This window comes from Schistocerca nitens, chromosome 5, assembly GCF_023898315.1.
Source record: "Schistocerca nitens isolate TAMUIC-IGC-003100 chromosome 5, iqSchNite1.1, whole genome shotgun sequence".
NCBI classification, from domain to species: Eukaryota; Metazoa; Arthropoda; class Insecta; order Orthoptera; family Acrididae; genus Schistocerca; species Schistocerca nitens.
This window is the reverse complement of record NC_064618.1, coordinates 594,230,520-594,245,132: the sequence shown is the minus strand read 5'-3', so window position 1 is coordinate 594,245,132 and position 14,613 is coordinate 594,230,520. Positions and strand designations below refer to the sequence as shown.

At 46.4% G+C, this 14,613-nt stretch overlaps 1 protein-coding gene across 1 annotated transcript in view; it reads left to right on the top strand.

The window, feature by feature from the left end:
• The window catches only part of LOC126260601 (nephrin-like), a 502,530-nt gene that overhangs the window by 458,814 nt on the left and 29,103 nt on the right, over positions 1 to 14,613 (top strand). The window contains exon 12 of the mRNA XM_049957937.1: positions 13,549 to 13,869. Coding sequence (XP_049813894.1) covers positions 13,549 to 13,869 — 321 coding nt within the window. The remainder of the gene's footprint in view (positions 1 to 13,548; positions 13,870 to 14,613) is intronic.

The following is a 14,613-nucleotide window of genomic DNA, read 5'->3' as shown; positions in this document are numbered from 1 at the left end:
CTCTGAAGTGGTAACGGAAAGTGATTTCAAGCATAATGATGCCATTTGTCTACAGACCAAACGGCAAAAACGTCAGAGAGCTTCCGCTCTTTCTTTTCTTTCTGGAGCGCTCCGGTTGGCAAGATGAGCCCTAAACCTTTCAAGATGTTCCCAGGAGGCAGGAAGATAATCGCAGTTTACAGGATGCGACCTAGCGACAGCCCCTTTCTCTCTCTCTCTCTCTCTCTCTCTTTTTTTTTTTTTTTTTTCCTTCCTTACCTCTGCTCTCGGTGACGTCCCTCACCTCGACTACCGCAGAAAAGCCGTCAGCAAGGCCATTTGCTTCCAAAGTGTCTGCAGTTTGTGGGCGGAGCTGCGAAGGCGTTATAGGTCGCACTGGCGTAACGGCCTCGTAACGCTTGAGGTTCCACTACTCTCCACTTGGTGGGCGAGGTTTGCATAACGCGCTGCCACAGCCATCTCGTATATTGTTGTTTCCTCGGAAACGTACCGCCCGCCGTTACCAATATGCTCAGGATACCGAGCTTGGTAGGCAAAAGAGCGTCATAGTGTACGACATAGGGGCAGAGCAATCATAGTGCATCGTGTAGCTGTCAGAGAGTCTGCTAATACGTTAACCTCGCATTTCAGTGATAGCGTTGTTTTGGGCAGATTCTAACTGGATCATTATTCGGCAAACTTCCGGTAAATAACATAATTTGATAGAATTGCGAATATTCACCGGGTCGTATCTAAAAATAGTTGCTTTTTAGCATTAATAAAACATTATGAAATACTTTGGACCCGCTGCCTTGAGAAAAACGAATCTTTATACTTTTATTCTCATTCGCCCAACACGTTAAAATCAACAACGTGACACCAGACGTCTGCATAACAAATACGTGACACAATACACCACTTACGACACTGAAGTCCAGGAAAAATTTGATGTCTACACGTTTTAACTCGACTGACGCGATAACACGCTTTATTATCTGACATCTCCTTTCCTGTATTCTTATCAATAATTTATCACACTTGCCTTTAATTTTATTTCATAATAAACCAACTGACAACGTTGTATGGCTAGAACAACACTTTGACTACAACCAAAATATGTCGATTGTGCGACTTACGGAATGTAAGCTCTCGATTAATTTTTAATTTCTCAGTCTTCTCCCTGAGCAACCAATAGTAGTTTTTTATTTGTTAGATGTGGTATGTATTCAGACTCACTATAAAATGGCTGCACAAGCGAAATCGTGCAACAGTGTAGGATCCTAAATAAAAGGATATTTTAATCCTGCTAAAGACAACCGTTAATGGGGACCCTTGTCAAATACATTTGTTTTGGCTGTGAACCGCGCTGCTGCAAAAAATAAATAAATAAATAAATAAATAAATAAAATAAAATGGAAACAGCACAGTGTACAAGAGGGAGGGAATTCTCCTTTCTAGTCAGCTAGATTAAGTAATAATTAAGAAGTAGATCTGCAAAAGAGAGACGCGTTTCTTTCAGTAACAGCACTCAGTATATTAGATACTGAAATGAAGTGCAGAATCACTTCCTGGAAATGTGCGTCTTAAGCACAACATTAGATGAATATGAAACGTAGTTCATCGAAAATACACTCCTGGAAATTGAAATAAGAACACCGTGAATTCATTGTCCCATGAAAGGGAAACTTTATTGACACATTCCTGGGGTCAGATACATCACATGATCACACTGACAGAACCACAGGCACATAGACACAGGCAACAGAGCATGCACAATGTCGGCACTAGTACAGTGTATATCCACCTTTCGCAGCAATGCAGGCTGCTATTCTCCCATGGAGACGATCGTAGAGATGCTGGATGTAGTCCTGTGGAACGGCTTGCCATGCCATTTCCACCTGGCGTCTCAGTTGGACCAGCGTTCGTGCTGGACGTGCAGACCGCGTGAGACGACGCTTCAGCCAGTCCCAAACATGCTCAATGGGGGACAGATCCGGAGATCTTGCTGGCCAGGGTAGTTGACTTACACCTTCCAGAGCACGTTGGGTGGCACGGGATACATGCGGACGTGCATTGTCCTGTTGGAACAGCAAGTTCCCTTGCCGGTCTAGGAATGGTAGAACGATGGGTTCGATGTCGGTTTGGATGTACCGTGCACTATTCAGTGTCCCCTCGACGATCACCAGTGGTGTACGGCCAGTGTAGGAGATCGCTCCCCACACCATGATGCCGGGTGTTGGCCCTGTGTGCCTCGGTCGTATGCAGTCCTGATTGTGGCGCTCACCTGCACGGCGCCAAACACGCATACGACCATCATTGGCACCAAGGCAGAAGCGACTCTCATCGCTGAAGACGACACGTCTCCATTCGTCCCTCCATTCACGCCTGTCGCGACACCACTGGAGGCGGGCTGCACGATGTTGGGGCGTGAGCGGAAGACGGCCTAACGGTGTGCGGGACCGTAGCCCAGCTTCACGGAGACGGTTGCGAATGGTCCTCGCCGATACCCCAGGAGCAACAGTGTCCCTAATTTGCTGGGAAGTGGCGGTGCGGTCCCCTACGGCACTGCGTAGGATCCTACGGTCTTGGCGTGCATCCGTGCGTCGCTGCGGTCCGGTCCCAGGTCGACGGGCACGTGCACCTTCCGCCGACCACTGGCGACAACATCGATGTACTGTGGAGACCTCACGCCCCACGTGTTGAGCAATTCGGCGGTACGTCCACCCGGCCTCCCGCATGCCCACTATACGCCCTCGCTCAAAGTCCGTCAACTGCACATACGGTTCACGTCCACGCTGTCGCGGCATGCTACCAGTGTTAAAGACTGCGATGGAGCTCCGTATGCCACGGCAAACTGGTTGACACTGACGGCGGCGGTGCACAAATGCTGCGCAGCTAGCGCCATTCGACGGCCAACACCGCGGTTCCTGTTGTGTCCGCTGTGCCGTGCGTGTGATCATTGCTTGTACAGCCCTCTCGCAGTGTCCGGAGCAAGTATGGTGGGTCTGACACACCGGTGTCAATGTGTTCTTTTTTCCATTTCCAGGAGTGTACAATGAAGAAGGAACTGCAAACATTTGAAACTTGGTAAGACGACAGGTGAATTACAGAATGAAGAAATAGTAAAACGAGTAGGTTGATGTACACTAAAGTGACATGGTCAAGGGACAGCGATATACCCATAGACAGATGGCGGTAGCGGCGTGTGCACGAAGTCGAAAAGAGCAGAGCATAGGCGTTTGTGTCAGGTGATCCACGTGAAAAGGTTTCCGACATGCTTATGGCCACATTACGGGAATTAACTGACTTTGAACGTGGAATGGTAGTTCGAGCTAGACGCAAGGGATATTCCGTTTCGGAAATCGTCAGGGAATTCAGTATTCCGAGATCCACATTATCAAGACTGTGCCGAGTACAGTACATTTCAGGTATTATTACCTCTTACTACAGACAACGAAGCGACCGACGGCTTTTCTTAACGACCGAGAGCAGCGGCGACTACGTAGATTAGTCAGTGCTAACAGACAAGCAACAATGAGCGAAATAACCCCAGACATCAGTACGGGACGTATGACAAACTTACCCGGTAAGACAGTGCGATGAAATGCTGCATTAATGGGCTACGGCAGCAGATGCGAGTGTCTTCGCTAACAGCATGTTACCGCCTGCAGCGCCTCTGCTGGACTCGTGACCATATCAGCTGGACAACAGATAGTGCAAAACCGTGGCTTGATCACACGAGTCCCGATTTCAGTTGGTAAGAGAGAATGGTAGCGTTCGAATGTGGTGTTGGCTCCACGAAGCCATTGACCCAAGTTGTCAACAAGACACTGTGCAAACTAGTCGTGGCTTAATAATAGCGCGTGCAGTGTTTACATGGAATTGACTGGTTCCTCTTGTCCAACTGAACTGATCATTAACTGGAAATGGTTATGTTTGGCTATTAAGAGGCCGTTTGTAGAAATCATGGATTTCATACTCCCAAACAAAAATATCATGTCACTGTGTCCCAAATGTTGGCGATTGATTTGATGAATATTCTGGACAGTTGGTGTGAAGGGGTGGCCTCCAAGATCGCCCGATATGAATTCATCGAACGTTTATGGGACACAAGCGAGAGCTCATTTCATGCCCAACCTCCTGCACCGACAATTTCTCAATTACAGACGGCTATAGAGGCAGCATTGCTCAATATTTCTGCACGGGTCTACCAGCGCCTTGTTGAGTCCATGCCACGTCGAATGGCTGCAGCACGCAGGGCAAAATGAGGTCCGTTCCGAGATTAGGAGCTTTCGCATGACTTTTTAACGTCATTGTAGAAGTCTATAGAGGGACCTCATCATAAAAAGATAGGGCTACAGGACACCTTGGAGTAGGTAGGATGACATCTAGGAGTAGGTAGGTTGGGAGTGGAAGGAGACGCGGAGGGGAAAACGTGTACGAGTAGGTGCAGAGGAAGACTAGAACACTTTTGAGTTGGTAGGCACGCCGATATGAAACGAGTGAGAGAAGCACATCACCTTGTAAATAAATCGAATATTTAGAGGCGTAATTCTAGATTGATCTTTATCGTGCGTTCTTATATGCAATAAATTTTGGTTGGTAAGGGGGAGAGGGCCAGACAGCGATGTCATCGATTCCATCGGATTAGGGAATGACAGGTAAGAAGTCGATCATGCCCTTTCAAAGGAACGTCCCTGCATTTGCCTGAAGCCAATTAGGGAAATCACGGAAAACCAAAACCAGGATGGCCGGACGGGGATTTGATCATCGTCCTCCAAATTACGAGTCCAGTGTGCTAATCACTGGGTCGTCTTTCTCGGTGGCAATAAATTAAACATGCAGCCAACACAGTGTAACATACAGAGTCACAAAGTAATAATAACCTTTCGAGAATTGCCCATCAAGAATCTATTTCGGAAACCATTTTTCAATTATTATTGTAAACCAGCCTGCTATACAATGTAATAACATCTGGGAAAAAACTAATATCATCAAACTGCACCAAAAAACGAGAGTCAAAAAACGATCGTGCTGCGTTAGATACAATTGAAAATTGAGCTTTCATTGAGTTATTTCACAATACTATAGGAAGAGTTTATCACGAACGGCAATCTGTGTATTACACTTATGTTCATAAGCTGAGGTATAAACGTTATCCATGAAGCCACAGCAGGCGTGGCGTTAACGTGTCACTAAAAGGGATCCTACCAATATCTTAGTTGTAGTAAGGCCACACACAAAATAAAGTTACTAAATGAGGAAAATCTGCGGTATTGACACTGGTTTAAAATATTCTTTTGCTACCCATTCACCAATACCGCGCAATTTCAATTTCGACTGTGCAGCCAACATCTAGCGATAGTAACAGTCTGACATGTGGAAGTGTGGTTGGGATATTAGGTATATCAGCCCCCAGGATACGGGCCGTGAGTGGCACTTAGGTGTGGTGTCGCTTTATCGTTTGAATACACGACTTCAATTCATTTTGTTTTGGCTTCGCTTTCAGAACAGAATACCTGACGTTTCCTCATAGTCTAAATCTAGATGTCCAACATGCTTTACGGCAATTTGTCTCAGTACAGGATAAGTATTCTAGGAAGAACAGAAGTGGTCGATGATGTCTGAGTTAGACTTGTAATCCCTGGGCCTCCTGGGTGCAAGTCATTTTCAATCGACTGTGAGTCTGTGAAGCTATATGGCGATCCCATATCTCTTATTACTTCATCATCGTGTTCAGGTTTCGTTTACGCATTCTTGCCTGTTCCCGTTTCAATCAGAGAGCAACTGATATTCCCATCTCTTCTAATGTCACCCAAATTTCATTTTCAATGAATTGGATATTTGCCAACGCCTTGCCGCTGTGGTTACACTAATTTCCGTCAGATGTTAAGCTCTGTCGAACTTCGCTCGCACCTGGATGGCTGTCCGTCCGGGTCTGACGAGAGCTGTTGGCAAGTGAGGAGCACTCAGCCCTTATGAGACCAATTGGCTGAGAAGTAGTATGTCCGGCCACGAAAACAGACAGCGGACGGGCGAGAGGTGTGCTGAGTACATGCCCTCCACAGCGGCATCCAGTGATGCCTGCTGGCTGAAGATGACACAATGGTCAGTAGGTGCAGTTAGGCCCTCAACGCTTGTTCGAACAGAGTGCGTTTTCAGATGTACGTTTGCATATAATTCAGGTTTTCGTTTATCTATCGTGTTGGAATATGTTAATTCCATTCTTTTCTGTGCGCCTCTATTTTCCGAAGCATGCTTTTGACTCCGATTTCATTCATTATTCTTTGTCCGATCTATAAGTTTCTAATACGTTACTGGTCTTAGAAGTCTCACATTCGATGCTTCAGTCCTCTTCTGTTGAGTGGAGACGGGATCCCAAGGCACTGACCTTCAGATTAGAATTGATACTGCTGTCACATAATGAAACTTCAGTAACACTCCTCTCTAACTTTTTTGAGGAGAGTGTGATTTATACTACTTATCAACAGTTGAATGTTTTTCTAATTTTTATTCTTGATCCTTGTATGTAACAGATGAGGTTTAACATCCCAAGTATTTAAAAGTATGCTCGGTGGAAAAGGTGGACATACAATTCATGGACAGCTTCCTTATAAATTGAAGTCGTTAGAACACCATTGGGAATCATATACCCGGGTTTGCGTGCGCCGAACGTGATGATCTCAGACTAACGCCTCCATATCTGACTGGCGATGTGCACCACTTCAGTTGGACTATTAGATATCCCAGGGACGCCCCAAATAAGAAGACAGCAGCATTTACTAACCCTGTTACACGGTAATTCATTCCTGAAAAGACTTGTATTTCTCCTTTCTTTGACCTACCGACTACGAGCAAGACAAAACATCATTCAGGAAATAAGTTAATGCATAAAACGCATGGAAAAGCATCTGTTCAGTAACGGAGCATACAAAGAATCGCTCGGAATGACTATACAACACAACTGTGGCACTAGTTTGTATCATGCTATCGTCGTTGAAAGTTTCACTCTTCCTCCAGTCTGCTCCATTGTAACAACTATAAACGGCTTCTGATACCAAATGTAACAGTTGTGTTACTAAATGGGACACTTCTGTCACTAAATGTAACTGGGTTTTCTCTTTTGATGCTGTCAATTGTCAGGATGAGCATTCTAAAGCATTCTGTCAGGGTGAAACTATTAAATAAATTAACTTTTCTCTCTTAACAACATGTGGGCAGGGTGGGTTCTTCCTTGGCTCGGGTATGAGGTCGAATGAAACATCATTTTTACATAAGATAACTTTTATTGAAGATTTGTACAACTGTATCTTACGGGATGTTCTGGCTCGGAGAGCGGCAGCTGTGTCGTTTGTGAAGTCTTCTGCTGCGGCAGCGGCGGCGGCGGCGGCGGCGGCGGCGGCGGCGGCGTCTGATTACGCGTAGCGGTGTGTATCTCGTGTCGCTGTCTCGCTCAGTTGACTGGAGAAGCGCAGCGCGAGGTGGCCCGTTTAATTATTGCGAGCGAAATCGTGCATCGAATGATACCTTGGGTGTCGCGTCCCAGTGTTTCTCTTCTCTAAGCGGCCGCGTGTGTTGTGCGTCGACCAGCGGAGCGGCGCGGCGGGGGAAGGCCAGTGTCCCGGACTCGAACCACGGACTCCCGCTTGCCAGTCTTCGGCTGTCAGGTCTTCATCCCAGCTCACAGGTGACTGCTGATGTGAGGCCGTCTCCTTCCCGTCCTCACGAGTCACCCGGGTATGTAAAAACCAGACTTCAAATACCTTTTAACTTCTGTCTTCTGGCGCTACGGCGGCTGCTTGCTATTCCTCTTCTTACATGACGGTCTTCAGCACCGAAACTGACTGAAAGCTACTGCTACTCTTCTTTTCTTCCTTCGTCTCTCGTCTTCGTCTTCGCCCCCGTCTTCGCCCCCGTCTCCGTCTTCGTCTGTCTCCGTCTTCGACTCCGTCTCCGTCTTTCATCTGACTTCATCCCTCTGGCCCACTGCGTCTCGCGTATTTATTCACTTCAGTTTACTGGAGGTGAACGACTTCACGGCCATTGCCTCGTCTGTCACGTTGAAAAGCTTCTCGAAGAATCTTCTTAACGTCGGTCGTTGGCTCTTGGAATGTAGGTGAGGGCTTTTGATCCCATGTGACGACTGAGAAACACGTGAGCCGGTCATTGCCTCTTCTGTCACGTTGAATAGCTTCTCGAAGAATCTTCTTTACGTCGGTCATTGGCTCTTGGGATGTAGGCGAGGGCCTTTGCTCACATACGACAACTGAGAAACACGTGAGCCGGTCGGGCGATGCCCTGACGGCTGAATCGACAGCGCCCGCTTATGTGGAAGTTGCTGACTTCAGGGTCATTGTCTCTTCTGTTCTGCTGTACGGCTCGCTGCTTGCGAGTATGTAACTCTCTAAACTAAACCAAGTTTTTCATTTATATTCTAATTTCTAGTTCACTTTAATTTCACTAATTTATTTACTTAAGTACCACTCAACATGGAAAAGCATCTGTTCAGTAACGGAGCATACAAAGAATCGCTCGGAATGACTATACAACACAACTGTGGCACTAGTTTGTATCATGCTATCGTCGTTGAAAGTTTCACTCTTCCTCCAGTCTGCTCCATGACATTAACACATGATTCCGTGTTGCATTGCGTTAGTTTAGTTTGCAAAATATCGCCTTAAGGTAATGATTTTTTGTGGATGTCACAAATAATTCAATTCGGAAGTGCGAGGTGACTCTCTAACAAAGAATTATATACGTTCGCTCAGCCAACGAACTATTAGTGAATGTAGTAGAAGGGCATCTGGCCAAGGATGGAAGTAGTATTCGTACACAGTGGACTATTTATCATTAAGTGCTTCTCCCTATATAAAGGTTGCGGCATCGAAGTGTGGTGATTTAGAAGTACAATTTCGTTTGTGCATTATTCTAAATTTAATCCTAAGTGTCAATAAACTGACTTACTCGAACTGTGAACTTTCAGCTGAGATTCTGACAATATCCCGAGCATGCGGAATATTGTTGCGAATGTTCTCCGGCAAATGTGCAACGGTCCTTATCCTTGGATGTGTACTGCAAACAATTGACTTCAGATGTATCCATAAAGAGGACGCTGTGGATGTAATTGGACGAGTGCTCCTGGCACAGAAAGTCACCACTCAAGGAAACCGAACTTCCTCATAAAACAAAAAAAAAAAAAAAAAAAAAACGCTGCTTTGTTGTCTTTCATGACGCCTTCCTGAAACCTCACATCTTTATTATCAGTTTCTTCAAGAGTGTGGAAAGAAACTTCATTATAATCTTGTGAAACAGCTCAATATCCAGTATTTACACGCTAGTTTTCTTAAAAAATATTTATATTGTTGTCTACTCTTGAGGACGGAACACAAGACATTTAACTGTTGTAAATGAAGGAACCCCTCTTGTACTTCTCCGGCATTTTCAGCACCTCAGTACCTCATGTTTCGTTCATGTTTTACTCTGATGACACTGCGGCATGTTACTAAAGAACACCAGGGCGTCGTGAAGCAACATTTGAAGCAATTATTCACTGTCAAGCAGCAAATGCGCGTTCACCGAGTTCTTGCAGAATAGGTCATCTACATCTACACCTATACTCCGAAATCACGTTTCGGAGTGTGGCGGAGCGTACTTTGTGTGTAAGAGTATCCCTTCACCCTTCTCCTGTTCCAGCCGGTTATGGTTCGAGGGCTGAATGATTGCTTGCTGGCTCGCATCTGACTAATCTTATCTTCATGGTCTCTTTACGAGATGTACATGGGAGGAACCAATATACTGGTTAGCTTTTCTAGAAACGTACGCTCTCGTTGCTGTAACAGTAGACCACAGCATGACGCGGATCACCTCGCCTCTAGCGTCTGACGCTGTAGGTGGCTGAGCATCTTCGTGATGCCTTCGCACTTAATAAATGAACCTGTAACGGAAAGTGCTGCTCTCTGTTTCCTCTGTCAGTCCCACCTCGTATGGATCCCAGAGTAATGAGCAAATTTTAAGTAACGGTGTTGGTCGAGCAAGTGTTTTATAATCTGCATCCCTTGTTAAGGGATTATATTTGATGAAGATTCATCCAATCAGTCACAATCTGGCACCTGCCTTACCCGAAGTTAATTTTAGGAAGTCATCCCAAAATGGCTCTGAGCACTATGGGACTTAACATCTGAGGTCATCAGTCCCCTAGAACTTAGAACTACTTAAACATAACTAACCTAAGGACATTACACACATCCATGTCCAAGGCAGGATTGGAACCTGCGATCGTAGCAGTCGCGCGGTTCTGGACTGAAGCGCCTAGAACCGGTCGGCCACCACGGCCGCCCGATCCCACTTCAAATCACTTCGTACGTACACTCCTAGATATATTTTGGAAGTAACTGCTTTCAGTTATTGTTCTGTAATCGTGTGATCATACAACAAAGGCCATTATGGAAACTTCAGAAAAGTGTGGAGCTGCTACATGGTTGCGTACAGAGGGTCGAGGAGATCCCAAAAGGGAGTGTCATATTGCTGATGCGTTATATGGTGATCTCAGGGGCCGCGGCAACCCCGTTCCTCTTCCTCGCACATTCTAGCTGCCGCAAAAGCGTCCACCAACATAACAGTTGATTGTCTACCAGAAGCAGTGTTGCGAAAGGTAATAGTCATCATCATCATCATCATCATCATCATATCATAATCGTTTCAAAGATTAGGCTGTTATCTTTTCCGAACTCTCAAAAAAAAAAATTCTATCTTCTTTGGAGACTTCCAATATCTCTTTTCTCTTAAAATTTGTAGCTCAGGATCTTCTGAGAATTTCTGTGGCTGTCTCATGAGGTGTTGTCCCCCGTCTTCGCGATACTTTCTAATATAGTTATTCATGCTAAATATATATTGAATTCTATTCTGATATCTTCATTTCTAATCATTTCTAATTTTTGCTCAGGTCCCCGTCTTCCTTAGGATTTATTTTCTTTTTATGGTTACCCTCCGCTGTCGCTTCCATAGGATAACTAACATAGGAAGCGCCATCAGTCTGTAGAATTTCATGGCGGTCTCTTTTTGTACTTTATGGTCCGATGTTCTGCTCATGCTTCCACAGGCAACTTCGATTTTTTTTCTTTACTGTCATTATCACCCAAATCAAACATTATCGCACAGCTTAAATAAGAGATCCGCGTTCCTAATCTTCCGTAGAGCAAACGGTCTCGTCGCTTTCGTAGCAACGCTTTCCGTCAGATCACCGAAGTTAAGAGCTGTCGGGCTGGGCTAGTGCTTGGATGGGCGACCATCCGGCCTGCCGATCGCTGTTGGCAAGCGGGATGCACCTAGCCCTTGTAAGGAAAATTGAGGAGCTACTTGATTCACAATTAGCGGCTCCGGTCTCGTAAAATGACATACAGCTGAAAGAGCTGTGTGCTGACCACATGCCCCTCCATATCCGCATACAGTGACGAATGTGGGCTGAGGAAGACTCAAAGTCTAGAAAGATTTAACCGGTTTCCATATTAAATTGTTTGTATTGCTCTGTAATATTCTTAATTAAAAACACACTGTCTCTGGATGAACAATCTGATCTCGACACATTTTGTTTCTCAGAAATAATAGCTTGAGTAATATCCTTCGTGCAGTTGCAGATCGTCATGAAAATTCCCATTCCCGCTTTCCCTTTTGTGGGAATGGTTAGTTGTGCACCAAATGCACGCTGCGGGATAACAATTGTGCGGCCATTAGAAAAACACGTCTCGATGAAAACGCTCTCTCCTCCGTCAGCCAATGGCATTGTTACTAGTGACGCCAGCGTTTCGAATGAGACTACGCTCACCCTCTTTACACTACGTCCACCTCACGACAACCCAATAAAGCAAGGAAGTTTCCTCATCACACTTTGTAGCTGCAGTTGCACAGTGACATGACGAAAGTCATGGTATACCTTCTAATACTATGTCGGTCCTCCTTTTGCAAAGCGTCATGCAGCAACCTGACGTGATATGGACTCAAAATGTCGTTGGAAATCCCCTGCAGAAACATTGAACTTGCTGAAACTTCCTGGCAGATTAAAACTGTCTTCCGGACCGAGACTCGAACTCGGGACATTTGCCTTTCGTGGGCATGTGCTCTACCAATTGAGATACACAAGCACGACTCACGCCCCGTCCTGACAGCTTCACTTCTGCCAGTACGTCGTCTCCCCTCGGTACCTCGTCTCCTAGCTTCCAAACTTCACAGAAGGTCTCCTGCGAACCTTGCAGAACTAGCACCCCTGGAAGAAAGGATATTGCGAAGACATGGCTTAGCCACAGCCTGGGGGATATTTCCAGAATGATATTTTCACTCTGCAACGGAGTGTGCGCTGATATGAACATTCCTGGCAGATTAAAACTGTGTGCCGGACCGAGACTCGAACTAGGGACCTTTACCTTTCGCGGGCAAGTGCTCTACCATCTGAGCTACCCATGGACGACTCACGCTCCGTCCTTACTGCCCATACAGCTGTCCATAATTGCGAAAGTGTTGCCTGTGCAGGATTTTGAGCACGAACTGACGAGTATGCCTCATAAATGTTCAATGCATTTATGTCGAGCGATCTGGGTGACCAAATTATCGCTCGAACTGTCCACAATGTTCCTCAAAACAATCGCGAACGAGTGCGCTAATTGTCTTAAAAAAGTACATTGTAGTTTGAGAGCAAGTAGCCAAACATAACCATTTACAGTCAACAGTCGGCTCAGTTGGACTAGAGGAACCAGCCCATTGCATGCACATTAAAAAGGCATGAACCTGTTTGCACATTGCCTTGTTGACTACTAGAGTCCACGGCTGCGTGGGGCCTGCGCCACATTTGAACCCTATCATCCACTCTTGTCATCAAAAGTCGAGAGTCATCTGATCAGTCCACGGTTTCCAAGTCGTCTACGATCCAGCTGATATGATCACGAGCCGAGGAGAGCCACTGCAAGAAATGTAGTGCTGTTAGCAAAGGCATCCGAGTCGGTTGTCCGTTTTCATAGCCCATTAACGCCTAATTTTGCCGCACTATCCTAACAGGAACGTTCTTCATACGCCAAAAATAGATATCTGCGGTTAATTTGCTCTTGTTGCTTATCGGCTTGCATTGAAAACTCTACGCAAACTTCGCTGCTCTCGGTCGTTACGTTAAGGCCTCCGGCCATTGCGTTGTTCGTAGTGGAGGCAATGCCAGAAACTTGCTATTCTCGTCACACTCTTGGCACTGTGGTTCTCGGAAAACAGAATTATGCAACGATTTCCGAAATGGAATATCTCATGCATCCAGCTCCAACTACAATGTACCACCACTCGTACAAAGTCTGTTAATTCTCTTCGTACCACCATAATCAAGTAGGAAAGGTTTTTATGTGAGTACCGATGGGAGCTCCACCAATCACACCCCTTTTACCTCGTCGACGCGACACCACCACCATCAGAAAATGTGCATATCGCTATCCCATGAATTCTTTCACCTCAGTGTATAAGACTGCTTCGAGTAATAGTCCTATAAGTTGTGTAGTGGTTGACGGCAGTTCCCGAACTGACGGCACGTGCTTCCAGCAGAAACGCCGCTGCTGCCGGGTGTGACGCCGGTGGTGGGGGCGGTGGCGGGCGGCGGCGCGCTGGGGGCGCTGCTGCTGGGGGCGGGGGCGGCTGTGGCGGTGGTCCGCGCCCGCCGCAAGAGACCGTCGGCGCAGCAGCAGCAGCAGCAGCCGCCGGCCACGCCGCTCTCTAAGGACAGCGACGAGGGCGGCTGGGGCGGCGGCTCCGCCAACGGGCCCGTCACCGCCGTCGCCGTCTGTGCGCTCGACAAGCAGCGAGCCAAGGCCGACGCCGCTGCGCCGCACGACGAGAACAACCCTGACGTGGTGCCCCACATCTGTGGTGAGCACTGAACGGCTTTCTCTTTGCGCTGAGCTACTACGCTTCAGAGAGTACACACTGTCTTGTATGAAGGACAACCGCAGCCATAAGTAATCATCTTGAATAAAACGGCTTGGCTGCTCTTCTAAATAATTTATTTTACAACTGGTTTCGTAGCCTAGAAGGTTAAATGCGGTGAATCTTGACATTTAAGTTGCAAAGTGAATGGGACAGAACTTTCCATGTCTATGAATAAATGACTCAATTAGTGGATCGTCTAGTAAGCGGCAATTATCAAATCCACAGCTGGCCACTTTCCCACCTGCACGTCCATGCATTGTGGTCTGCTGTATTTATGGCATTTTGGATGGCTTGTTAAAATGGTTCAAATGGCTCTGAGCACTATGGGACTTAACATCTGAGGTCATCAGTCCCCTAGAACTTAGAACTACTTAAACCTAACCAACCCAAGGACATCACACACATCCATGCCCGAGGCAGGACTCGAACCCGCGACCGCAGCAGCAACGCGGTTCCGGACTGAAGCGCCTAGAACCGCACGGCCACACCAGCCTGCATGGCCATTGTTAACTCGTCACTTTAGATTCATGGCACGCCTGAGGAATTGTGGATCCATACTTTCCACTTACTCGACGCACCACTTACTGCGTCATTTATTCATAGACAAGGAATGTCAGACCTATTCATTTTGAAAAGGTTATGTCCTGATTTACCATACTTCATTTCATTATGTGGCTCCTGGGC